Here is a 24999-nt window from a genome sequence, read left to right on the forward strand (position 1 = left end):
AACCACACAAGCATTCTCATGCTGTAGCTTAAGAAGCACCTTCTCTTGTTTTCCTCCAAAAGTAATTTTTCTTATCTAACACACAGTTTCATCATTGCTTTTGTTCCTTTCATCTCAGTTTAAAATCCAGAAGATCTACAATTTGGAATTGACCTCTGTTCTGTTTTCTCTCTTGCGATCTTTGTGTTTTCTCTGTAACTGGGAGAGCTGCTCAACTTTGCTATTCAGATCACTAACTGCATTTCCTATGATGTCAATTGGGTCCTTTGTCCCCAATCTGAATTTAATTATGCTATGGCATTCTGGTTGTCCTTGCATCATTTAAGACAACTCCCTTCCATCTTTGCCCTCATTGTGATGGCTTTTCTGCAGATGTAATTAAAGAGCCTAATCAGTTGATTTAATAAGGAAGATTATCCTAGCTAATTTGGGAAGGCCTAACCAAACCAGCTGGAAGGCTTTAATGACAGAGCTGAGATTCCCCTGGACAGAGAAGAAACCCTGCCAGAAGAGGACGGTGTCAGCCTGTGGCCGTGCAGTCCATCCAGCGTGGGACTTCCCCTCCTGTCCAGGGAGGACAGCCTTGGCTCACGCTGGTGGGTTTCAGCTTGCCCCGATCTTCTCTTCTACTCTCGCCCTCCAAATTTTGGACTTGCTTAGCTAAATCTCCACAACTGTGCAAGCCATTCCCTGAAATCATCTTCCTACTGGTTCTGGTTCTCTGGGCAACCCTGATTAACACAATCATTAAACTTGTATTTTTTTCTCCCTCATAGATTCCTTCTCTGATTTTATAACGGGTCTGACTTCTTCAATCTCTTAAAGGGCAAATGAAAAACCTCTTCTGAATTTTCTTGGTTTCTTAATGAAAATTAGAGAGGCCACCATCTGAATACTCATGACCCTCTTCCATTCCCTTTCTGTTTCAGTTACTTCAAGGGCCTTATGCTGGTTGGTTGATTTTCCTGTTCAACTATTTTCAACTGGAAAAAAAAATAGGTCTGTGGGCCTGGGCCCAGCTTCCCATGGAGAAGGCAGGAGGAAGTGTCTTGCTTCCTATCTACTCATGTGCTGGAAGCCTCCCTCACACTCAGCTCGGCAGAGAAAGGGGCTGTGCCTCGTGAGAGACGGCTGCACCTTTTCAAGTCATCGGCTTTTCTGTCTAAGCAAAGGGTCCCGACTTCCGTGAACAAAACGGTAATCCAAGGCTACATGTGCTTTTCCTACCGCTGGAGCCAGCCTGCTCGCAGTGCCCTTTAAATGTGTATCTGGGAGACTCCAAAATCTCCATTCTTCCTACTGTTCTGGTCTCCTCAAATAAACCTCAGGTCCAGGGTGATGCAGGAATTCTCATGCCTAGTGGGGATGGGCAGCAGCAGGCCCATGCGAGAAATGGGCATTTGGAAAAACGCCACGCATGACCTTGTAATGGAATCAAGGTTTGAGAGGCAATAAAACCTTTTGGAGCTAAAGTGCTCCATAATGAGGAAACACCTGTCTTGGAGTCAATCCTATAGATTACTATTATATATTATAAAATATCTTTGCTTATTTTCTTTTTTAGCAGCTATGAATAGGTGAAAACATACAAAAAGTCTAGCGAGAGCAGCTAAGGAAAAATTTCCATGGAAAGCTAGCAAGCAATCTGGAAAAGGTATGGGAATTAAAACCCCAAATGATTACCGTTGTGGTTTCACTAACCAAACACCAGATACAAAGAACTGAGAACACAAGTTTAGTGCAAACTGGCTGAAACCTGGCTCACCCTTCTCTCCACCCCAGAGATGATCAGATCTTCTCGGTTAGTTATACAACACCACGACTAAATAAGAAGGTAGGCTTCCCCCAGGACCTTGCTCCTCTTTGCTTTCTTCAGAGCAGGGCTTTCGAGGCCCACCTTCTGTTACCAGCAAATTATGCTGACTGCTACTGTACGAGGGTCTTTCAGGGGAAAAACCGTCTTAGTTCACCCTTTCACTAACCACAGGTGCTGAAAACCTGAGACAACTCAGTGAAACTTGGTAGCTCAGAGGGAAGATACTCCCACCCCACCATTCACCCTCCACCCACATGAACCCGTATTATTTGCCTTTAAGGCAGAACTAAGGCAAAAAAAGTCCAGTGCTTCACGTAACTAGGAAGTAAAGAACACTGAGGAGGATAAAGAGGACAAACTCCCTCTTGATGATGTATGGGTAAGGAAAGACTCTAGAAATAGGCTCAAAAAAAATCTCATTCTGCTCCAAAGAAGTTTTTTGTTGTTTTTTTTTTTAAGTCCTTTTATAGAACATGCTGCTTTCCCACATCAGAGCTCATCACTGTCTTGTCCAAAAGGTTACTAGATACTGGTCATGGCATGCTAAAAATGAAGAGCCTGGAACTTTCCTGCTGGTCCACTGGTTAAGAATCCACCCTGCAGTGCAGGGAACATGAATTCAATCCCCAGTTGGGGAACCAGGATCCTATATGCTGCCGGGGAACTAAGCCAAAGCTCTGCAACTGCAGAAGCCTGCACATTGCAACTACCGAACCTGCGTGCTTCAGAGCCCAGATGCCACAGCTAGGGAGCCCAGCGCAGCCAAAATTTAAATTAAAAAAAAAAAGTTTAATAACAATAAATTTTTTAAAAGCCTACAAACTAGCACATACTCCAGGATATATTTTCCTCCGTTTTACAGATGAAGAAATTGAGAAACAGAGAGATTAAATATTCTGCACACACTCTAGCAATGAAGCCAGGATGTTAACAAATTGACCCTGCAACCTATGCTTTTTCCACTTCATAATATCAAGCCTAAGCCAAGAGTTCTTTTATTGTTTTTTAATTTATTTTTAATTGAAGGATAATTGCTTTATAGTATTGTGTTGGCTTCTGCCAAACATCAACAGGAATCAGCCATAGGTATACATATATGTCCCCTCCCACTAGAACCTCCCTCCCCATCGCACCCCTCTAGGTTGTTACAGAGCCCCGGGTTTGAGTTCCCTGCTAAAGCCAAGAGTTCTTAATGTCATGTTCTTAATGCCTGTGGTTCAGGGAGATTGACTCCTGAAACAATATGTAAAATTTTGCAGGCAGGTTCCTATGTGTATTTTTCCGTCCGGAAAAATCGGAGCTATTTCCAAAGGAGTTAGTGACCTGAGCCTTAAAAGTTAAAAAGCAATGCATCTAAACGATTAGAGTGGGAGGATTAACCATAAATCCTCCCTCACTTCTTTGTATAAGTATCAGGCTGGAACACCTGTAAACACCCAGCTTTCAACAGGAAGCAGTGCTGTTATGTAACAAGTGCTCTATTTAGCTGCGTGATTACCCCAGGCACCAAGCTGACTTACCTTCTTCCTTTAAACATCTTTCAAAAAGCATCTGATGTGCAACTCTCTGCTCTAAGCAGACTGCTTCTTTGCATTTGTCCCCCTTCCCTGGTGGCTCAAGCAGTAAAGAATCCACCTGCATGCAGGAGATGTGCAGGAGACCCAGGTTCCATCCCTGGGTCAGGAAGATCCCCTGGAGAAGTGAATGGCTCCAGTATTCTTGCCTGGGAAATCTCAGGGACAGAGGAGCCTGGTGGGCTACAGCCCACAAGATCAGAAAGAGTTGGACCCACTGAGCGACTCAACCCACCACCACCCAACAATAAGCAAGGACCTGTTATTGACGTTTTGTTTGTTGTTTAGTTGACTCTTCTGCAACCCCCACTGACCATCACCTGCCAGGCTCCTCTGTCCATGGAAATCTCCAGGATTTCCAGGATTACCACCAAGACACACAACCATCCAACACCCAAAGAATTTCCCCAGGACACCCCTTTGTGGTCAGACCTTTCCCCTACTTCAAGCCCCTGGAAACTACTAATCTATTTTCTGTCCCTACAATTTTGCTCTTTCTAGTGAGTGAATGAGTGAAAGCTGCTCAGTTGTGTCAGCCTCTTTGTGACCCCTTGGACTGTAGCCCACCAGGCTCTCCTCTGTCCATGGGATTCTCCAGGCAAGAATACTGGAGTGGGTTGCCATTCCCTTCTCCAGGGCCCTTTCTAGAGAATCATATAAATTGAGTCACAGAGTAACTTTGGAACCTGACTTCTTAGTGCAATACATTTAAAACGCATTCAGGTTCATGTGCATGTCAACAGATTACTCCTTTTTATGGCTGAGTAGTATTCCATCGCATGGGCGTACCACAGTCTGTGTGTACAGTGAGGGAGATCTGGGTTGTTTCTAGCTTGGGGTGATTGTAAATAATGCTGCTACAGGTATATTAGGGCAAAGATTTCTTAAGTAAATGTAACTTTTCATTTTTCTAGGACATAGAGCAAAAAGTGGGAATGCTAGGTCACATAATAAATCTAACTTCATAGGAGACCGCAAACCGTTTGCTGGGGCGGCTCTCTTCCAGCAAGGTCTGTGATGCGGTTGTGTGTCCTCACGAGCACCTGGCCATCCTAAAAATGTGCAACAGCGCCTTACTGTGGTTTTCAGGCATTTCCTTAAGTGCCCAAATTTGAGTTAGCCTTCCTGTACAACAGAAACTTAAGAAGTACACAGAAGACCATAAAAATACTAAATCTGGAAAGCTTCCTATTAAAGACAAAGATGCTAAGACCCAGAGAAGAGAAGGATATATGTCTAACGTCTCAGACCTGTGCTTTTCCTACAGTTCTTTCTAACCAGGTGACATGAACAAACTATCCAATTCCTGTGCCTTCTTTAAACAAGACAAAGCAAAACCACACAAAACAACTTTATGCCCCATAAATAAGTAATGCAACCCTTCTTGATACTGATTTATGAATGGCAACCAGAATAATCATTCCAATCACAACACAGAAACCGCAGGAGTGGACTTCCCTGGTGGAGCACTGGAGAAAAATCCTCCTGCCAATGCAGGGGTGGGGGTTTGATCCCTGATCTGGGACGATTCCACATGCCGGAGCAACTAAGCCCATGAGCCACAACCAGTGAGCTTGCATGCGGCAACGACTGAAGCTTATCTAAGCCCGTGCTCTGCAGTAAGAGAGGCCACTGCAGTGAGAGGAGCCACTGCAGCGAGAAGCCACCGCAGAGAAGCCCACACACCACAACGAAGAGTGGCCCCCTCATCGCAAGTAGGGAAAGCCCACACAAGACGATGAAGGCCCAGAGCAATCAACAAACAAACAAATCAATATGGGGGGGTGGGACAGGAGGAGCTAGAAATGTCTGAACATTAGGTTTCTGGAAAAGTGCCCACTGTCCTGTATAATGGCAAATCTTCTGATCTCTAGATCTCAGTAATGCAGAGGTTTCTTAGGCGCTATGTTAAAAAGAAAAAGGATAAATGCTTTTTCCCTTCATTTGAGCATCCAAGGTTCCTTTTGCATTTCACCTGGCAGGAGTGCCCGGTCTTGTCTTGACAGGAAGCCCCTGACAGTGGGGGTCTCTTCCTGCAGCTGGTCACCGCCCCAGTGGTTAAATTCAGTGGGTCTAAGAGAACTAAAGCTAGCAAAACCTCGCTGCCCTTCCTCCATGAGAAGAACACAGCTATCTGGTGGGTCTAGAGAGTGGGGAACTGAGCGCCCTCCCGGATCAGCCCCGCTGGGCACTCCTCCTCAGTCAGGGTCTGCCTGCCTGCGGGGGGGGCCGGGGCCTTCTGGGCGACCCCTTCATAACACAATAACCAAAGTCAGGAACACTCCAGGGCAGTCCTGTGACTGTCCTGTTCTTCCAGAGATAAGAGTCGAGAGGATAAGCAACCCCTTCCAGCAAGTGGACTGATGTCAGCCTTTCCATTCAGTTTCTGTTAGGAACAAAGCAAACGCTCTGATCTTTGTGTAACTCATAAATCTTTCCATTAGATCTGCACTCAGGAGGGAAAGATGACGCTGTTTGCTGGACTCCAGGTATATGCTGCTTCATCGGGGGGGGGAGGGGTGTGTGTGTGTGTGTGTGTGTGTGTGTGTGTGTTTACATACATAAACATTCACAACATCTAACAGGTGTCATTTACCACAAGAATAATGACACAGGAAATCCCCTGTCAGAAAAAGAGGAACATATATAGATACCTACTACTTCACTGCTTTTTAAAAAGTGGAGTCCCGAGCAGATGAAATAGACCAGAGTGAGGGCACTCTGGTTACAAACTTGTGGGGTGGGCGCTCCAGGCCTTGGTTAGCTCCCCTGCGTGCCCCTCCCTGTCTTTTCCTTCTTCCAGCCTCATGGAATCCCTAGACACCTTGAGAATACAATAATGAAAATCCTGTCTTTGATCTTTAGAAAGAAGTGTCAAACGTTCCTCTGCTGCCCTCCTCATGAAGGACGGGCCTCTCTCTACACACAGGAGATCAAGTGTGAAGTCCAGGCCACGGAAGGGCATCAAGCCACCAGCTACTCTGACAGCTGCCGCTCTGAGTGAGCCCTCTGTGGGGTCATTTCCCGACAAGAACGGGCCTGACAACTCAGCAGGAGGACCCAGGAGAGGCGCCACTGAGGCCACTCTGCTCCTGTAATGGCACAGTCTATGCAGCCACCGTGGAGACGGGAGGAGCATCCCCAAAGGAAAGCAGCCCCATCCAAAAACAAAGAATCCCAAGCTCAAAGGCTGCGGGTCATCCGAGGTCCTTACCGTGTGAAGTTGCGTCTGTCCCCAACACATTCCACTCCGCTGGCAGCTTCAGGTGCCTGAAGGCCAGGGCAACTTTCTCATCGAGGGAGTTCACGTCCGAGGACGGGGGTCCTGAGCGATCCAGGAAACGGGTGAAGTTCAGGGCCTGCTGGTTGCCAGCACTGGTGGCCAGGAACTGGGCTGCGTCATAGGCCTCGTCCTGGATGAACTGGAAGTCCTCTTCCGCCACCACAAACACAGGCAGGCCCTCTTTGGAAGCGCAGAGCAGCACCTTCACTGTCTCGCAGCAGTCATGACCTAAGGAGACACAGGCAGCAGGGAGACAGATCAGAGCCCTCCTCCTGAAAGACAGGGCAGCGGCGGCAATCAGCTCTTCCTGCATGACATACACATTCCCCCTCCTGAAAGGAACCCCCTCCTTCCCCCAAGCTCTGCCAGCAATCTTCCACACTTCACAAAACTCCATCTCTAATTCATTTTTCACAAGTGCTAGTTGCAAATATCAATTGGTTCCCCTGTTGTTGTTCCGTCGATCAGTCATGTCTGATTGTCTGCGACCCCATGGACTGTAGCTCACCAGGCTTCTCTGTCCATGAGATTTCTCCAGGCAACAATACTGGAGTGAGTGGCCATTACCTTCTCCAGGGGATCTTCCCAACCTAGAGACTGAATCCGCGTCTCCCTGTCTCCTGCATTGGCAGGCAGGTGCTTCCCCGGAGCCACCTGGAAAGCCCTGGTTCCCCTACCAAATAACAGGTTAATTTTGTATTCCAGTTGCCACCATGCTGGCAGTATAATGTTTGGCATTAACAGTCTCTGAAAATCTCAATATACACTAATTTGTTCAACTTGAACAAATTAAAGAATGAAAGCTCAAGGACCTTGCGATGAGGCCTAGCGTCCAGTGGGAAGGCTCCTGAGCAGCCCTGGATCTGGAAACCCAGCAGGGAAAAAGTCACTTCCACGGGTCACCCGGCAGGAACTGGACTGAGGCCCCAGTACCCCACTGACAGAGCCTGGCAGGGCACGGTCCATAAGATGGCAAAGAGTCAGACACGACTGAAGCGACTGAGCAGGCACCAAGCACACGACCTGATTTCACCTCACTATTATGAAGCAATTCAAGGCAGAGGAAATAACTTTTGCTCTGAGATGCCCATTCTTTCCTGTAATGCAAAGAGAACTTCAAAGAAATCGCCCGGTTTGCATAGGGATGATGCAATGCCAGGGCCAGAGACCACGGTGCCCACTGCCCAGAGGGGCAGAGAATGCATGAGCTCTGACGTCAGGCAGCAAGCTACCTGCCACCCGAGGGAGCTCCACTGGTGTCTAGACCGGGAAGGTGTGAGCACTGTTCCCGCAGGGAGGCATTCCTGGAAAGTCAGATCTCCCTGGGGTTTTCAGCAATGTTATGCATTTCCAAGATGCGGAATGTATTCATCAAAACACACTTTTCCTCCACCTTCAGGCACTGATCTCAGCTGGTTGGAACTATGCTCCTAACATCATCATTTCTTCCATAAATATCTTTCTGATGAGAAAATAAACTGGAGTTGGTGTTTCTGAGTGAGCTGCGCCTCCTGGCGCGCTGCCTGAGGAACTGCAGGCACCTGAGGGCCAGGCTCCCAGAGACCACCCACATGCAGAGCCCATCCTGACTTCTGGATGAGCTGGAGGGTCCCTGAGTGCCACTCCACAGACCACAGGCACAGCCAACAGAGGCTTCCCACCCGGCAGAGCAAACTAAGCTTTCTGCTGTCTTTGAAAGAGAAAACAATCATTTTTCTTCCCCATGTGACCAACGAGAGAAGTAAATCGATATTCTACAGACTTCCCCCCACCCCCACGGTGTGTGTGTTAGTCGCTTAGTCATGTACGACTCTTTGTGACCCCATGGACTGTAGCCCATCAGGCCGCTCTGTCCATGGGATTCTCCAAGCAAGAACACTGGAGAGGGTTGCCATTCCCTTCTGCAGGGGATCTTCCCAACCCAGGGATCGAACCTGGGTCTCCTGGCATTGCAGGCAGATTCTTCACCATCTGAGCCACCAAGGAAGTCCCTTTCCCCCCAGGAGCCTCTTTAAAGGCTTTCCTTTGTGATGAAAAGTCTCTCACTGGTGTGTAATCTAAAGATGGGAACAAATACTGACTAACCAAGAACCTATGACACACCAGGCATCTGATGTGTCATTTTCTCAACACAACAAATTTATATGGTGTGTACTGTCCTCACGTTATAGATGAGAAAACTGAGACTTCAAGAGATAAACTGCCCAGATTCACACAACCATGAAGCAGAATCTATCAGGTCTGATGCTAAACATCATGGTGTGAGAGTTCTGTAAAGCATCGCTTACAAATAAAGAAGTAACAGTGACAGTTACGCCCCTGTCTGCAAGGAGCCCTCCCTATACCTGGAATGACAGGCCAGTATGCCTATTAAAGCCAGAGGAACAGGCTCACAAACCCCGGAAATCAGTCTCCATACAAATGCATAACTCCACCAGTTGCTCCCAATGCCTTCCCAGCTGAATTCCTTCTAGAAAGGCTGTGGGAATCAAGCATCCTCTGCCCGCATGGGCCTGGCTCTGTATGTATACTCAGATATGCATTTCAATTCAACAAATACGCTGAATGTATACATCTATTACACAAAATGAAATTAGGGGGAAAAAATATTCATCTTTCTTTGCAGGGCAGCCAGCCTAATTATATAAGACAACTTCAGCAGGAACAAATCAGCTGGTTCAGGTAGTTAAGGTTTGGGTGGTTCTCCTGGCAGAAAATACTTCTTCAAAACTGTTGTGTTACATTTAACGACTAACATCTGGGGGGTTCCCTGATGGGCCAGTGGTTAGGAGGCGGTGCTTTCACTGCTCAGGTCCAGACTCAATCCCTAGTCAGAGGGGAAAAAAATCACTAACATCTATCTGGACGTCCACCAAGCTCAGGACTCTGTGAGTAGAAGCTGAACACACACCCACATCCACATCCACACACATACCCACCCCCCAGCAGCAGCAGCTAACCACAGGGATCTAAGCCCTCCAGAGGTTTAAAGAAACACAAACCATGCCACTCAAGGGAGCGGACCAGTGCACTTCACAATGTCACACGTGGGTGAAAGCTGGCAGCTAAGGACCTCCCCCACCACCCCACCCCTGCATGTGTCTTTATTGAATTTGTTGTACCGTTACTTCTGCAGCTAAGGACCTCCCCCTTTCCCCTCCCCCATTTGTAAAGTCTTTATTGAGTCTGTTACACTGTTACTTCTGCTGTTTATGTTTTGGGTCTTTGGCTGTGAGGCATGTGGGGTCTTAACTCAGGGACCAGGGATCCCCCTGCATGGGAAGGTGAAGTCTTAAACCCTGGACTCTTCTGATAGGGGTCCTGCTCCCAACTCTCAACCCCAGAGGTTCTTCACTGCAGCCCTCAACACTCGAGATGCTCAGTCGGGCCGCATCCTTCCTTCCTGCCTCTATCACTAATAATACTGATAGTAATTATCGCTATCACCAATAATCTCTGTTCCAGGCACCATTCTCAGTGCTTTCCAAATAACAGCCCATTTAACCCTCACCACAACCCTCTAAGCAGCAGTACTACTATAATCCCCATTTGTCAGACAAGGAAATCAAGGCACAAAAAGGTTAAATATCTGCTCCAAAGTTCTAAAGCTCCTACCAGTGGTAGAATCATAATCTGAACCCAAGTTTCCTTGTTCTCACGTCTGCCCCTACACCTACACTGAGACAAGAAGGTTTAAAGAGGAAACGGTGCTACCATGGAAGAACCAGTGGGAAAGTATGGAAGACTCCACGTTCAAATCCTGGCTCTGAGACTCCTAAGTTGCCTGACCTCAGAGCACCTCTGCTTCTCCAGGCCTCACGTACAGTGTGAGGGGGCAGCCTCTGCAGGCGCTATGGTTCCTCCAGCTGTACGAGTCTGTGGGTTTCACCAGGCAGAAGGCGGGGAGAGAGAAACTCAGGCTCCAGGAGTAGGAAATGGTTTCGAAAACATAAAAATGGAAGCAGAGTCCAAAGGATGGAATAATTACTGTAAGAGACAGTGCCAGTAAGGTTACTACTCAGGCTACTTCTAGAGGCTTCGTGGGAGGACAGACCCAGGTTCAAACCGAGTTTCTTACTTCCTAGACTGTGTGGTCTGAGGAAAGTGACAAGCTCGCTAACACTTTTAAATCTAGAGAGTACCCTCGTCTGCAAAGTGAAGACCTACTATTTAGAAGACTCCTCTCAAATTCTTTAATACTTATCACCCCAAATAACATACACACAGCCTCATTTCCAAATTAGACGGACAATACCTATTTCAGTCAGAATAACTATAACTGACCCTTTAACAAGACGGGTTTGAACTGCATGGGTGCACTGATAATGTGGATTTTTTCCCCACATATGTGCTACTATATTTACGATCCATGGTTGGCTGATGGAACCACGGACACAGAGGGTGGACGAAGGGACCAGAGCACCTGTGGATCCTGGGGTCTGTGGGGCTCCTGGAACCCAGCGCCCTGCAGATACTGAGAAGCGACTGGACCCGAACAATGTGATGGTTCTCACTCACGAATCTCACCAGTAATGAGAGCATTTCCCGTTTATTCAGGGCTTCCCAGGGGGCTCACGCTTAGCCCTTCAAGGTTATTTTTCTTTTTGAAAGAGAACGGTTATATGTGTGTGTGTGTGTGTGTGCACATATATATACACACACATACATATAATACACACACACATAGGCTATATATGAACATATACACATAGGCTGTATGTACATATAATACACACACACATAGGCTATATATGAACATACACACATAGGCTGTATGTACATACATATGCTTCCCTGGTGGCTCAGCGGTAAAAGGATCCACCTGCCAATGCAGGAGATACGGGTTTGATCCCTGGGTTGGGAAGATCCCCTGGAGAAGGAAATGGCAACCCACTGCAGTATTCTTGCCTGGAAAATCCCATCAACAGAGAAGGCTGGCAGGGCAGTGGGTGACAACAGATTTGGACAAGACTCAGTGACTAGAGAACAACAACAAAGCTCATTTTAAAACTCCTGACAGTCCTTTGAGGTAACTGAATGAATGTCAATAAAAGCTAAAATTTGAGGTTTCACAGTTCAATGGTGAGCACGTGAATAATGTGGGATCCAAATTGAATTCTACCTTCAAAACTTAAATACACTCTTAGGAGAGATCTTACACTAACCTAACCTACAGTAATAATACCCACTGCCCCACCCATCTTTCCTACCCATCTCCTTCCCCAAGCCTGGGCAGAGGCGTCCGGGACACCTGGGAGCCAGGTGTCACACGGCCACTACTGTGAACAGCAGCACTGCTCTGTGAAGTCACCTCCTGCATAAACACAGGCGCCAGGCCACCGTCCAGATCTTCAGCTTCATCTCACACTCCCCTGCACAGGCACACGCGTGTGCACACGCGCACGCACACACACTCACAGCCAAAGGCCGTGGTGAAGCAATACCCACGTCATCCAAAACTGCAAAGTGCAGAACTAATGTACCTGCACAGAAATCTAAAACTGCCAAAACGACTGTTTACTTGGCTAATAGGGTGGGGACAACAAAGGGGGCAGAAATACAAGGTTTAAGGGTGTGTGTGTGTGTGCGTGCATGCACAGTTTATGGGTGTGTGTGTGTGTCCACACGCGCACGCACGCGTGAGCTCGGCAGCAGAAGCACCCTAATTCTCTCTGCTGCTTTAGCTGTTAGAAGGTGGATGGACACACTATGGTCTGCTCTGTGAACTAAAACAAAACCGTGTACCAGGGGCGGCGGAATGTCAGAAAAGGCCCTGAGACAGACATTCAGAAGTCATCCAACCGCGTGCCCGATATTCCCCCTTCAGATATGAATTCACAATCTGAAGGAGAAACTCTGAATCATGCTAAGTACAATGTGCCATATATCTGGAATCTGTTTCGTATGATTATAGGCTTCGAGGGTTAAAAGAAGACTGGAGAACGGAGGGGTCCTGGCACAGTCTTTGTTAAACTTTCAGTCAATTGGCAGCGTTACTACTGAGCACGAACCAAGGGCCTCCCCTACATCTGGAAAACCACCCTGCAAGGCTGACAAGGCTACCCTCTCACATCATGTTTTCACATGATGTGAGTTCACAGAACTGGTTTTTATCCCTATGACCTTTCAGGTAAGGTATATATATATTAAAAAATTTTTTTTCAAAAGCAAAGGTTATATGATAAAACGGACCCATTAATAAAACTGAAATCACTACATCTACCCACATAAAATATCTTACTACCACAAATTAGCTCTAAAGACTCAACAATTTTCTGGGGCCATTAACTTAGGACTGCCTTTGTACACACAAAATACAAGGTATTAACAATGTCTACATTTTCATGGCCAAAGAAGGGATGGGATGGGAAACCATATCCAGTCTGACATAATGACCACAATTTAACTCCTTTTTACATGAAAACAGAAGCTGCAGCATAAGGAAGAGTAACAAGGTTTTCGGCTAGTTCCATGGCGTTTCTCCTTCCACTCAAGTTCCTGGTAACTGAGAGAGGAAAGAAAACCACAAGTCCTTTTAAAGAGGGGGAAGTACTGGAAATTCCACTGAGACCCTTCTGAGGGAAAGACCTCCAGAGAATTGAAAGAGGGGAAGAAGAGAGACAGACTGTTAAAGAAACAAGGCCTAAACCTCAATTCCATTTTTTCTTTTGACACTGACTTCTGAATATAACGCACAATCAGGTCTGATAAGTTTTACATCAGAAGTATGGGATAAATCATGGGCTGGGAGAGGTCTGACCGTTACTGAGTGAATTCTAAGAGGTCATGAAGTAGACTAACAACTAGGGGGAGAGTCAGAAAGTATCAGGTTTGAGATGGCCATATTCACAGCAAGCACCTTACAGAAACAGGTGTCTACTTCTACTGGTAGTTAAAATTATTTTAATATTATCAGCTACTGTTGTTGTTCAGTCCCCAATTTGTATCCAACTCTTTGCAACTCCATGAATTATAGCATGCCAGGCTTCCCTGTCCCTCACTATCTCCAGGAGTTTGTTCAAACTCAGGTCTGTTGAGTCAGTGATTCCATCCAACCATCTCATCCTCTGCCATCCCCTTCTCCTCCTGCCCTCAATCTTTCCCAGGATCAGGGTCTTTTCCAGTGAGTTGACTCTTTGCATCAGGGGGCCAAAATATTAGAGCTTCAGCTTCAGCATCAGCCTTTCCAATGAATATTCAGGGTTGATTTACTTTAGGACTGACTGGTTTGATCTCCTTGCAGTCCAAGGGACTCTCAAGGAGTCTTTTCCAACACCACAGTTCAAAAGCATCAATTCTTCAGCACTCAGCTTTCTTTATAGTGCAACTTTCACATCCATACATGACTACTGGAAAAACTACAGCTTTGATTAGAGGGATCTTTGTCAGCAAAGTAATGTCTCTGCTTTTTAATATGCTGTCTAGGTTCGTCATATCTTTTCTTCCAAGGAGCAAGCATCTTTTAATTTCATGGCTGCAGTCACCGGCTGTAGTGATTTTGGAGCCCGAGAAAATAAAATCTGCCACTGTTTCCATTGTTTCCCCATCTATTTGCCACGAAGTGATGGGGTCAGATGCCATGATTGTCATTTTTTGAATGTTGAGTTTTAAGCCAGCTTTTCACTCTCCTTAAAATGCTCCTACTCAGGTGACTCAAGGCAAACAGATCTCTATTACTGTACCAAGAGATTCCACATAAGCCCAACAGAGCTTCTGAGCTAAATGCTGCCCCTGACACACTGGAGAACTGAAAATATAAAGGGGGAAGAATGTATGTGCTCCCATACAACCGGGAGCACCTGAGCGGGAGACAAAAATTTAACTGCTCGTGGTCCTCTTAAAAGCATCTAATCCTTTTTTTGTGCTCAGAGGTCAGGAGGTGTTGTGCTCCTGAGGTCAGCGAGCTTTTCCGCAGGCTCCTTATCACTGTAAGAAGCACCTGTGTCCATGACAACAAAATGGTGCTACAGATAAACAAAAGTGCTTAAGCATGACCCAACAATTACTTCATTTCCTATTAGGCTAAAAGTGGCACACATCCCATCCGGGCCTTCTCTTTTGAGGATGAAACAATCGGGACTTTGTTTTGCCTGCGCGCCAACAAAAGGGAACCCTGGAAGTGCTTGCTGGGCAAGCCAAGCCCAGAGCGCCTCAGCCGTTTCCTATGACAAAGTCTGCATTCGCAGTCAGTGGTGGAGAAGACAAAAAGAATACACTTTACCACTTCAGTTTGGCAAAGGATTTGAAATTCTGGTGTCTTTTTCTTCCCTCTGGAGTGGCTACACAGTTAAAGGAAATTTTTGATCTTCAGACCCACACTCTAACAGGAGAGAGGACTATTTGCTAAAGTATGTACCTACTGCTAGTTTTCAGTGGTCTAATGGTAGATGTGCATAAAGGTACCAAAGCTCTCTGTATGTATGTAGAGAAGCAGTTAAGGAGAGGGAGAAACAGCAGGCACAGCAATCATGTACATTTGGGAGGAGAAAGGGCCGAACTGATACTAAAAATCTGGTGGACTATAATCTAGCTTATTACTCCAAGGCAGTATGCTCAATCTTTTAGTCACTGACATCTCCCAAGCAGCTTTTCTAAACATTTCTCTCTGTTTGACATCCCCACCCCATGAAATTTTAATACTACAGACATCCCATACATTTGTATGTTATATCTGGGCTTTATATGTGAAGAGTGAGATCGGGGAAGTGGGCACTCTCCTGGTGGCTCAGTGGTAAAGAAGCCGCCTGCTGATGCAGGAGATGTGGGCTCCATCCCTGGTCCAGGAAGACTCCACGTGCAGCAGATCAACTGAGCCTGTGTGCTACAGCTGCTGAGTCTGCACCCCACAAGAGTAGCCCCCACTCACTGCAACTAGAGAAAGTCTTTGTGGCAACAAAGACCCAGCACAGCCAAAAATAAATAAATAAGCAAACAAAGTCATTATTATTTTTTTTTTTGGAAAAAGAGTTAAAAAAAAAAAATTTTTTTAAACCACCTAAGAACCAATTCTCACCCCTCTGGGAGGATACTAGCCCCACTGTGATACATGAACTCCATCCCAGTGCCGTGTCAATAATAGCTCAAGAGGGTGCAGGGTCCACACAGGCATTTCACCTGGACACCAGAGAGCACACAGCTTCCTTCACCTGGCCCTCCCCAAAAGTAGCCATGTACACTGATTAGCATTGGACAGTAATTTAAGTCTTTTAAAATATAAAATCACGTCTGTCTAGAGATAGCCTTGTAGTAGTATTTTAGGATAGGGAGACTTAGAGTCCAGTGAAAAAGTAACTGATTACTTTGGCAGAAAGCAAGGGCATCTCTGATTGGGCCAGATAAAAGCCTGGAACTTCTTCTCAAGTGTTATTTGATTTGGAGACCTCTGGACATCTACTGCCAGAAACAGAGCCTTGGTTCACAGGAACTGAGAGATACGGTGGTTTCACTGCAGGCTACCTGTTGAGACCTCGGCTGTAAGCAAAGATTTTTAATTAAGCCCCCTAGGACTTCTGATCATGGTAGATGTACTTTTCTCTTTCCTTTCAATAACAAATTTGCTTTATATAGAAACTTCCCTTGATAAGTGAGAAAGAAAGGAAAGATACCAAAGAGCTGAGTCAAATCCTGGGTCAAGGAATGTTTGCTATTTTCCTGTCAAACAAGAACCTTCGCTGTGAATTCTAAAAGTAAATGACAGACATGAGGGGCGATGCTAGGATTTCATGTCATGACAGATTCTGCACCAAAGCCCTTCACAAGGCTTCACCCACTGAATACCCTGTCTTATTTTCCATCCTGCAGTTACTGCTTGCTTGGTCTATCTTCACATTCAATTAATAAAAGTGAGCACAGGAAAGCACCTCATAACCCCCTGGAATTACCTTCAGCAGGTATCAGATTTCTTTATATTACTTACTCATCCTACAGCCTTTGAAAGAAAATATCTTGACCTCATCCCACAAGGAGAATCACTGTTTTGTTAAAATGGGATTTGGGGTTGGATTTGTTTTATATGAAGAGAAAAGAATAGAGGTATTTTATTTTTATTTATTACAAAGGCAACACTTTTTGTCTTTAGACGTATGTTTCACAGCAAATTATATTCTTAAACTAATCAATTTCATAGGTATTTTGAATGTAGTATTATACTATAAAACTTTTGTCTAGTGTTAATTAGCACAAAGACAGCTTTACTTTTGAAAGAGAGGACAGTATTTCCAAAGTCTTCATATGTTTTTCTTAAAATTACTATATATGTTAAAAATTACACATGGACTTTAAAACAGCAAAACAATTTAAAGGCAGATAAAGTTTCCAAAGGCTCCAATTAACTGTCCCAAGATGCTACTAATCTTAACATAATTTCATTTTTTAAAAAGGAGGGACTGCATCATGTCTACAGCCTGTCTACGGTGATAAGGCAAGAAAATGCCTTTACAATTTATAAGTAAACATACATATACAATTCATTGTTAATTTTATCATCAGAAAAGCCAAAAAGTTAAGAAAATATGAAAGAAACAGGGCCGGGAGGGCGCGATGGACTGTAATCTCAATATCTGGAGTCAGAGAGGTTTTTTTTCAGAGACTATCAAGAAATGTCTCATTTCCTTACCCCCCAAAATCATAAAAGGTCACAGATGAATGAACATCAAGGAGTAGCTGTCTTAGGAAGGTCAATCAATCATCTCATTTTCATAAAAACTAAACTATTACACAGCAGTGCCAGGGAAGCACGGAGGACTCCAAGAAAAACCAGAGCCAGCAATCTGCATGCAACTTGACATTTGCAGACACAAAGCTCTTTTTCTTCCATGGTCGCTCCTAGGACCCGAGGAGCGAGCCCCACACGGGAGCCGGGGCGGGGACATCGTCCCGACAGCAGCTGCTGCGGACAGGCCGGGCGCGTCCCCCTCTAACCAGGACGCACAGGGCAGGAGCGGACTCCCCACGGGGAACTGTGACTAATCTGACGCCGCGCTCCGCACAAAGTCTGAGCCCATCAATAGGACACACAGAAATCATCAGATGCAGTTCTGGACAGAAAACAGGCTCCTGCCCCAAGACAAGACGCAACGCAAGAAGCCAGAGAGTCCTCTGGCGGTTTTCAAAAGAAAGGGGTGGGGTGGGGGGGCGGGGGGCATTGTGTCTGTGTGTGTGTGTGTGTAAGTATGTGTGTGGGGTGTGTGTGAACAAATGTATGTACAACCTTTCTAGCAGGGCAGTTTCCAAGAACCAGGATGAGTTTCAACATGGTAGAAACCCAGTCTCATCAAGTGGGAGGAATTCACAGATGCACCAGAGAACGTGACAGACATGAATCCACGCCCTGGTGAAGCTGACACTCCAGCAGAGGCAAGCAGAAAATAAATAAAACGTATAAATGAGTTGGAAGTTGATCAGTGCAGTGCAGAAAAGTGAAGCGTGGAAAGGGACCAGGGAGTGTGTAGAGAAGGTAGGTTTATATAAATATATATATATATATATATATATATAATGGAGTGGCTAGACTTTATAAAGTCGACAGGAAAGGCCTCATTGAGAAGGTGATCATCTGAGTAAAGACCTCAAGGAAAATAAGAAACAAGTCAAAGAAATCCCCCAAGGCAGATTTAAGGCCGTTTACTTCTACACAAAAATATTAACTCTGTAATATAAACAAGAAACTCAAAACTAGCTTATTAACCCCCAAATCTGCCTCTCTCTCCCCTCTCCTCCACAACAGTTCCTTAGCCAATCTGGACAACAGCAGCTGAAAAAGACAAGAGAAGAGGAAAATCACAGGCCTGATGACCAGAGTACTGAGATCCACTCAGAAGTCTTTCCTGCTTCAGTGGCTAACAGAGGTCCTCCTTCAGCAAGGAGGGAGGCTCACGGGGACCCCTGTACACACATCAAAGGCTCACAGGGCGCCTCGCTCTTCATTTGGCCTGCTCGTACAACGGGATCTTTCAAGGACTCGAATCCTTTGTCACCTCTGCTGTGATTAAGGGCCTCATGCAGCAGCCTGACCGGATCAGGTGGGCTGCAGAATATGCAGGCCAGCGGGGAGCAAAGGGGCACGCTGTGAGAAGACGGCATCAGGTAAGATCATAACTGGAGGGGAGGAGAGCTGCTTAGTGGCCAACTAGGAGAGGCCAGGCACTGGGGTTCCAAGCCCCAAGCAAAGGGCTCAGGAAGGTACTGAGGATTCGGACCAAATTAGGGAGAAAGAGCAGACTACAACATCCATTCTGGCGGGCTGGAGCCAGCAGAATGAGGGCACCCAGAGTCAACTGGTACAAAGGACACCCAGCGATGTGTGGGGCTGGGAAGAAGGGGTCCTGAGACCTGTTACAGAGGTGGTAGCTCAAAGGCAAGGGGGGAAATGGAAACAAGTCAGAAAAGCAGGCTGGGGACAGTATATAAGGATCTGGTAAGAACCAGGAGCTCCTGGCTGTCATACGATACCATGGACTTGTGAACCGAAGACAGCAACTGCTTGCAGCCCACACTAACTTCAGCACCTTCACACTGAAGGTGTCAGGGCCGCCGGGCACAGCCCTCTGCGCCGAGAGGCGGGGCCCCGCGGTGGCCGAGGCCAGCGAGGACACGGGGCGCTGGCCCGACAGCTGGCCCTCCTCTGGGTCAGTCGCTCAGTCATGTCCAACTCTTCGTGACCCCGTGGACTGTAGCCCGCCAGGCCCCTCTGTCCGTGGGGATTCTCCAGGCAAGAGTACTGGAGTGGGTTGCCATGCCGTCCTCCAGGGGATCTTCCCAACGCAGGGATCCAACCTGGGTCTCTTGCACTGCAGATGTATTCTTTACCGTCTGAGCCACCAGAGAAGCCCATCCTCCTGGTATCTGCTTGCAGGCTTTCTTGCCATCTATCTTATCTACCTATACACACACACACACACACACACACACACACACACATACATATATATCTACACATCCACAAACACACAAACTGCTACAGTACTTCTAAATCAGGAGGAAAAGTAAGTTTATAAATTATCCTCATTCCTTTCCTAATAAGAGCGCAGTCAGGCACTGACTGACTCTGTTAATGCCCATCTGAGGGCTGTTTCTCACTGTCACACACGCAGATGTGTCTAGCAGGGGTGACACTGGGTGGCTCCCGCTCAGCAGACAGCAAGGTTCCAGATCAGACCCTCTGACATGATACCCATCACAGGAACAAGACGACTGGGGCTTCACATTACAAGGAAGGTGCACAATACTCTTTAGGGGGAAGAAAAGACAATCAGCACCTCTCCTGGACGTCTTGCTCAATCTCCTGTCCCTAGAACTCTGAGGGAGAATATACATAGGATTTGCCTAAATCTTTAAATCCTGTATTTTCAAAATCACTTTTGTCAAGTAGGAGGATAAATATGGGAGGATAAATGTCAGAATCTCAGTTCATGAATGTGGTGTAACTTCCAGGACCTGGCAGGTATCACAAGTGAAGTCAACTTACGTAAAACGGCACAGCAGCCATCAAAAGCTGGCAGTTTTTTACATGATTAATTTCAAAAAAAGTGGAATCAATGTTACATAAAAACACTGAAGACAGGAAAAGTTTCAGTAAGAACTAAGTCCATTTTGTTCTCTGAAAGCCAATGGTTCAACTGTCAACACTTTTTATGGGTTCCCCCTAAATCTCCCCTCTTTTGCACTCAGATGAAATTTAACCAATTATTAACTTCAAAGCAAGCTTGAGGAAAGACAGAATAAGTTCATTTCCAAACACAATCAATATACCTTTAGATGCCTGGGATCAGTCAAAAGCCGCTTCTGGTGGCATTAGCAATGATATAATGACTTTGCAAAGGATTTTTAACAAGTAAACAGTTTCCTTTTAATTCCATTAAATGGATAAATGCAACAGTGATTAAGTATTCATTTCACCATGAACTACAATCTGTTACTTTGGGGGAACTTTGGTTTTTACAGTCCTCCCCTCACAGATACGAAGGACTGGGTTAGTAATCGCATTCACCTTTCCTTTGCCACAAGGAAAGTCAGAATCAGAATTGTAGTCAAACCACAGTGACCGCGTGAACTTTTATCTCTTAAATGTATTTTACTTTGCTTCAACATTCCAATAAATTAAAATTTTTGTTGATCTGAACAATTGTCTTCTAATTTATGACACCATTTTATTTCAATTATTTTTAGTTAGGCTCAGATTTTGTGCAACAAGCAAGAAATAAACAAAATGAAGTGTATTTAAAACAAAAACCCAACTGCAGTTTCATCACCCTGATTCCTTCTTCCTATCACTCTATGCTAGAACACAGAATAAATAAAGGCGGGTGAAGACTGTGTTCAAATACTTACCAGGAGCAACGGTCTCCAGCGTATTAGAACTGACCTTCCGAGTACTTGTACAGTGGTGGAGGGTGGAACCCGAAAACACCAAGTAAAAAACTACATCATCTTCAACTTTGTCCTCTTCCGCGAGCAGGACAGTAACAACACAATCGCCCTAGGAAAGGGGAAGAGAAAGCAGGTCTGCATTAGCAAGGTTCTTTTGGGGAGATGATTTTTACAAAACATCAAACTGAAAGGGAAATCAATGTATCATACAAACTGTACCCACTCTAGCGAGTTTATACAGTACAAAATGTGCCAGGAAGTGGTCTAGGCACTGAGGATACAGAACAGTCTGTCTTCTTTCAGCTTACATTTTAGTGGAGGTAATGAGAAAAACGAGTAAACCAACAAGATAATGGGATATTTACTCGGAAAATTTTTTTAAAAGAACATAAAACGGCTCCCTTAAAAAGCTCTGTAAAAATTCCAGGAAAATCTAAAAATAAGGCAGAGAGGACGGATGAAGTATATTAAACAGCTACATCCTTATACTTCAAGTGCCCCTTCACCTCTGTGTTCTGTTTGCGGCAATAACTCTCTGAACTCTACATCCCAGGAGTCACTGCCAAGTCCACCCGTTCTCCAGTGAACATGGAGCGCCTCTCAAGAGCTGGCCTGGAAGCGCTGGAGTACAAAGGACTTGGGCTCAAGACCAATCTGGGTTTAAACTCCATCTAAAAAGATTTTACTTAAATCCTCTAAATCTCAGTTTCCTTGACTATATAAATGGAGATAATACCTTCTCTTCTTACAGCTAATATGTGAGAACTCTTGAAACACATTCAGCACTCAGCCTAGGATAAGACTCTCAACCTGTGAGGATGGGAGGGTTGCTTTTCCAACCATGTGTGTTTCCGGACCATCTGGAATTGCTGTTCTTCTTTATCCCACCCCTCCATCAAGCCATAAATCTAATCCCGGTAACTCTGCCTGTGACTCTGCAACTATTTAGAAGTTAAGACATCTTCATCCTTCATTTGCTGATAATCTTCTTCCTGGTAAAGAATCTGGCTGCAAAAAAAAAAAAAAAAAAAAGAATCTGGCTGCAATGCAGGAGACCCGGGGTCAATCCCTGGGTTGGGAAGATCCCCTGGAGAGGGGAAGGACTACCCTCTCCAGTATTCTTGCCTGGAGAATCCCATAGACAGAGAAGCCTGGCGGGCTACAGTCCATAGGGCTGCAACTATCATTTTCAATAATCTTCTAACAACTTTTTTTTTTTGGCTACACCACGCAACATGTGGGATCTTAAGTTTGCCAACCAGGAACTGAATGCACGCCCCTGCAGTAGAAGCTGAGCCCCAAACCACTGGACCGCCAGGGAATTCCCTCTTTCAGCAATTTTTATAATTTTTTTTTAACTGAGATCAGTGGCTAAATTAAATTTATTCTATGAAAGAGTCCTAATTACCATTCTCCCAAACATTATATAATTTATGTTGTAACCATAAACAAAGGACTTTAAAGCACTGAGGTTTAGGTTATGTACATCTGTAATGATGTGCAATGGAAAATCTAATTAAGAGAAAGTCAGGCCATTTTAACATTATATAGGGGAGAGAATTCTCATTACTTACAGCATTTTTCCCCTTTCTACTTTAGCAGTAATAAAGCCAATTAAAGAATCATGCCACTCTATGGCCACAACTTAACGTCCAGCAGCAGAACAGAGAAGCAGGTAGTGTTTCAGCACATAATGAAAACCAAACATCTTAAAATCAAACTTGGGATCAAGGCTAGTAATAGGAATGCTCTGAATTCCAAGTAGTTCCCACAGCGTAAGTGCCTCTAATTTTTTCCCCAGGGTTCTGTGCAGTGCCCTGTGTCCAATAGGGGTTCCAGTCTGCTGTAAGAAGTCAGAATGAACTCCAAATAAGCTGTAACTTACTAAGACTGGTGACCGGAAAGTCCCCAAGCGCCCTAACAGAGGAGCAGCAGGGTCGGCACAACAGCATCACCGCCGACTCCAGACACTATTCAGAACTGAACCGTAGGACCTGTACGTCCCTGATTTGGAAATGTTTTTGAAAAGGTTAGGCTGGTAAAATGTTTACTATCCTTTGGCAAAATAAACTACAACCAGAAAAAATGTCTGCAGCATACAGAGAAGAATCAATTTTTCAAGGTATTGAAGTATCACTATAACCTGAAAAAAAAAACGTTACTAAAAGTTCTAAAGTTTCATTTTTTAGAGCACAGGTTGGAAAAGTATGAGCCATCGGTCAAGTCCAGCACTCTTGCACAGACTGGGAAAGGTTTTTACATTTTTAAGTGGTTGAAAAGAATAAATACACACACATAGGCTGGGAAAGGTTTTTACATTTTTAAGTGGTTGAAAAGAATAAATACACACACACACACACACACACACACGAGGTGCCAGGTTGCTTCAGTCGTATTTTCAGCCAAAAAAAAGTTGTGACCCCATGGACTAGCGCCCATCAGGCTCCTCAGTCCATAGGATTCTCCAGGCAAGAATACTGGAGTGGGTAGCCATGCCTTCTTCCAGGGGATCTCCCCAAACCAGGGATCAAACCTGTGTCTCCTGTGGCTCCTGCACTGCAGGCAGATTCTTTACTGCTGAGCTACCAGGAAAGGGAAATATATATCAGATCAGATCAGATCAGTTGCTCAGTCGTGTCTGACTCTTTGCGACCCCATGAATTGCAGCACGCCAGGCCTCCCTGTCCCTCACCAACTCCCAGAGTTCACCCAGACTCACATCCACCAAGTCAGTGATGCCATCCAGCCATCTCATCCTCTGTCGTCCCCTTCTCCTCCTGCCCCCAATCCCTCCCAGCATCAGGGTCTTTTCCAGTGAGTCAACTCTTCACATGAGGTGGCCAAAGTACTGGAGTTTCAGCTTTAGCATCATTCCTTCCAAAGAAATCCCAGGGCTGATCTCCTTCAGAATGGACTGGCTGGATCTCCTTGCAGTCCAAGGGACTCTCAAGAGTCTTCTCCAACACCACATTATATAAGCATCAATTCTTCGGCGCTCAGCCTTCTTCACAGTCCAACTCTCACATCCATACATGACCACAGCAAAAACCATAGCCCTGACTACACGAACCCTTGTTGGCAAAGTAATGTCTCTGCTTTTCAATAAGCTATCTAGGTTGGTCATAACTTTCCTTCCAAGGAGTAAGCACCTTTTAATTTCATGGCTGCAGACACCATCTGCAGTGATTTTGGAGCCCAGAAAAATAAAGTCTGACACTGTTTCCACTGTTTCCCCATCTATTTCCCATGAAGTGGTGGGACCGGATGCCTTGATCTTCGTTTTCTGAATGTTGAGCTTTAAGCCAACTTTTTCACTCTGCACTTTCACTTTCATCAAGAGGCTTTTGAGTTCCTCTTCACTTTCTGCCATAAGGGTGGTGTCATCTGCATATCTGAGGTTATTGATATTTCTCCCAGCAATCTTGATTCCAGCTTGTGTTTCTTCCAGTCCAGCGTTTCTCATGATGTACTCTGCATATAAATTAAATAAACAGGGTGACAATATACAGCCTTGACGAACTCCTTTTCCTATTTGGAACCAGTCTGTTGTTCCATGTCCAGTTCTAACTGTTGCTTCCTGACCTGCATACAAATTTCTCAAGAGGCAGATGAGGTGGTCTGGTATTCCCATCTCTTGAAGGATTTTCCACAGTTTATTGTGATCCACACAGTCAAAGGCTTTGGCATAGTCAATAAAGCAGAAATAGATGTTTTTCTGGAACTCCCTTGCTTTTTCTATGATCCAGCACACACATATATATATGTATATATATGGAAAAGTAAATGGCAACCCACTCCAGTACTCTTGCCTAGGAATTCCCATGGACAGAGGAGCCTGGTGGGCTACAGTTCATCGTGTTGCAAAAGAGTTGGACATGACTTAGCGATTAAACACACACACACGCTTAGGTCTCCTAAGCCCCTATTTTGGAAACATTTTTGAAAAATTGAGGCTGGTA

General features: G+C 45.3%; 1 protein-coding gene across 32 annotated transcripts in view; it reads right to left on the reverse strand.

Moving 5' to 3' along the window:
- The window catches only part of AKAP13 (A-kinase anchoring protein 13), a 322778-nt gene that overhangs the window by 180869 nt on the left and 116910 nt on the right, over positions 1-24999 (reverse strand). For all 32 annotated transcript variants that reach the window (XM_086364736.1, XM_086364735.1, XM_086364733.1 and 29 more), the window contains 2 exons: positions 21002-21149; positions 6605-6901 (listed from right to left, as the gene is read on the reverse strand). In XM_086364736.1, the coding sequence (XP_086220862.1) occupies positions 6605-6901; positions 21002-21149 (445 nt within the window). The remainder of the gene's footprint in view (positions 1-6604; positions 6902-21001; positions 21150-24999) is intronic.

The sequence above is a fragment of the Bos grunniens genome, chromosome 21 (assembly GCF_055505025.1).
Source record: "Bos grunniens cultivar Pamir isolate PY7600 chromosome 21, Bosgru_T2T1.0, whole genome shotgun sequence".
NCBI classification, from domain to species: Eukaryota; Metazoa; Chordata; class Mammalia; order Artiodactyla; family Bovidae; genus Bos; species Bos grunniens.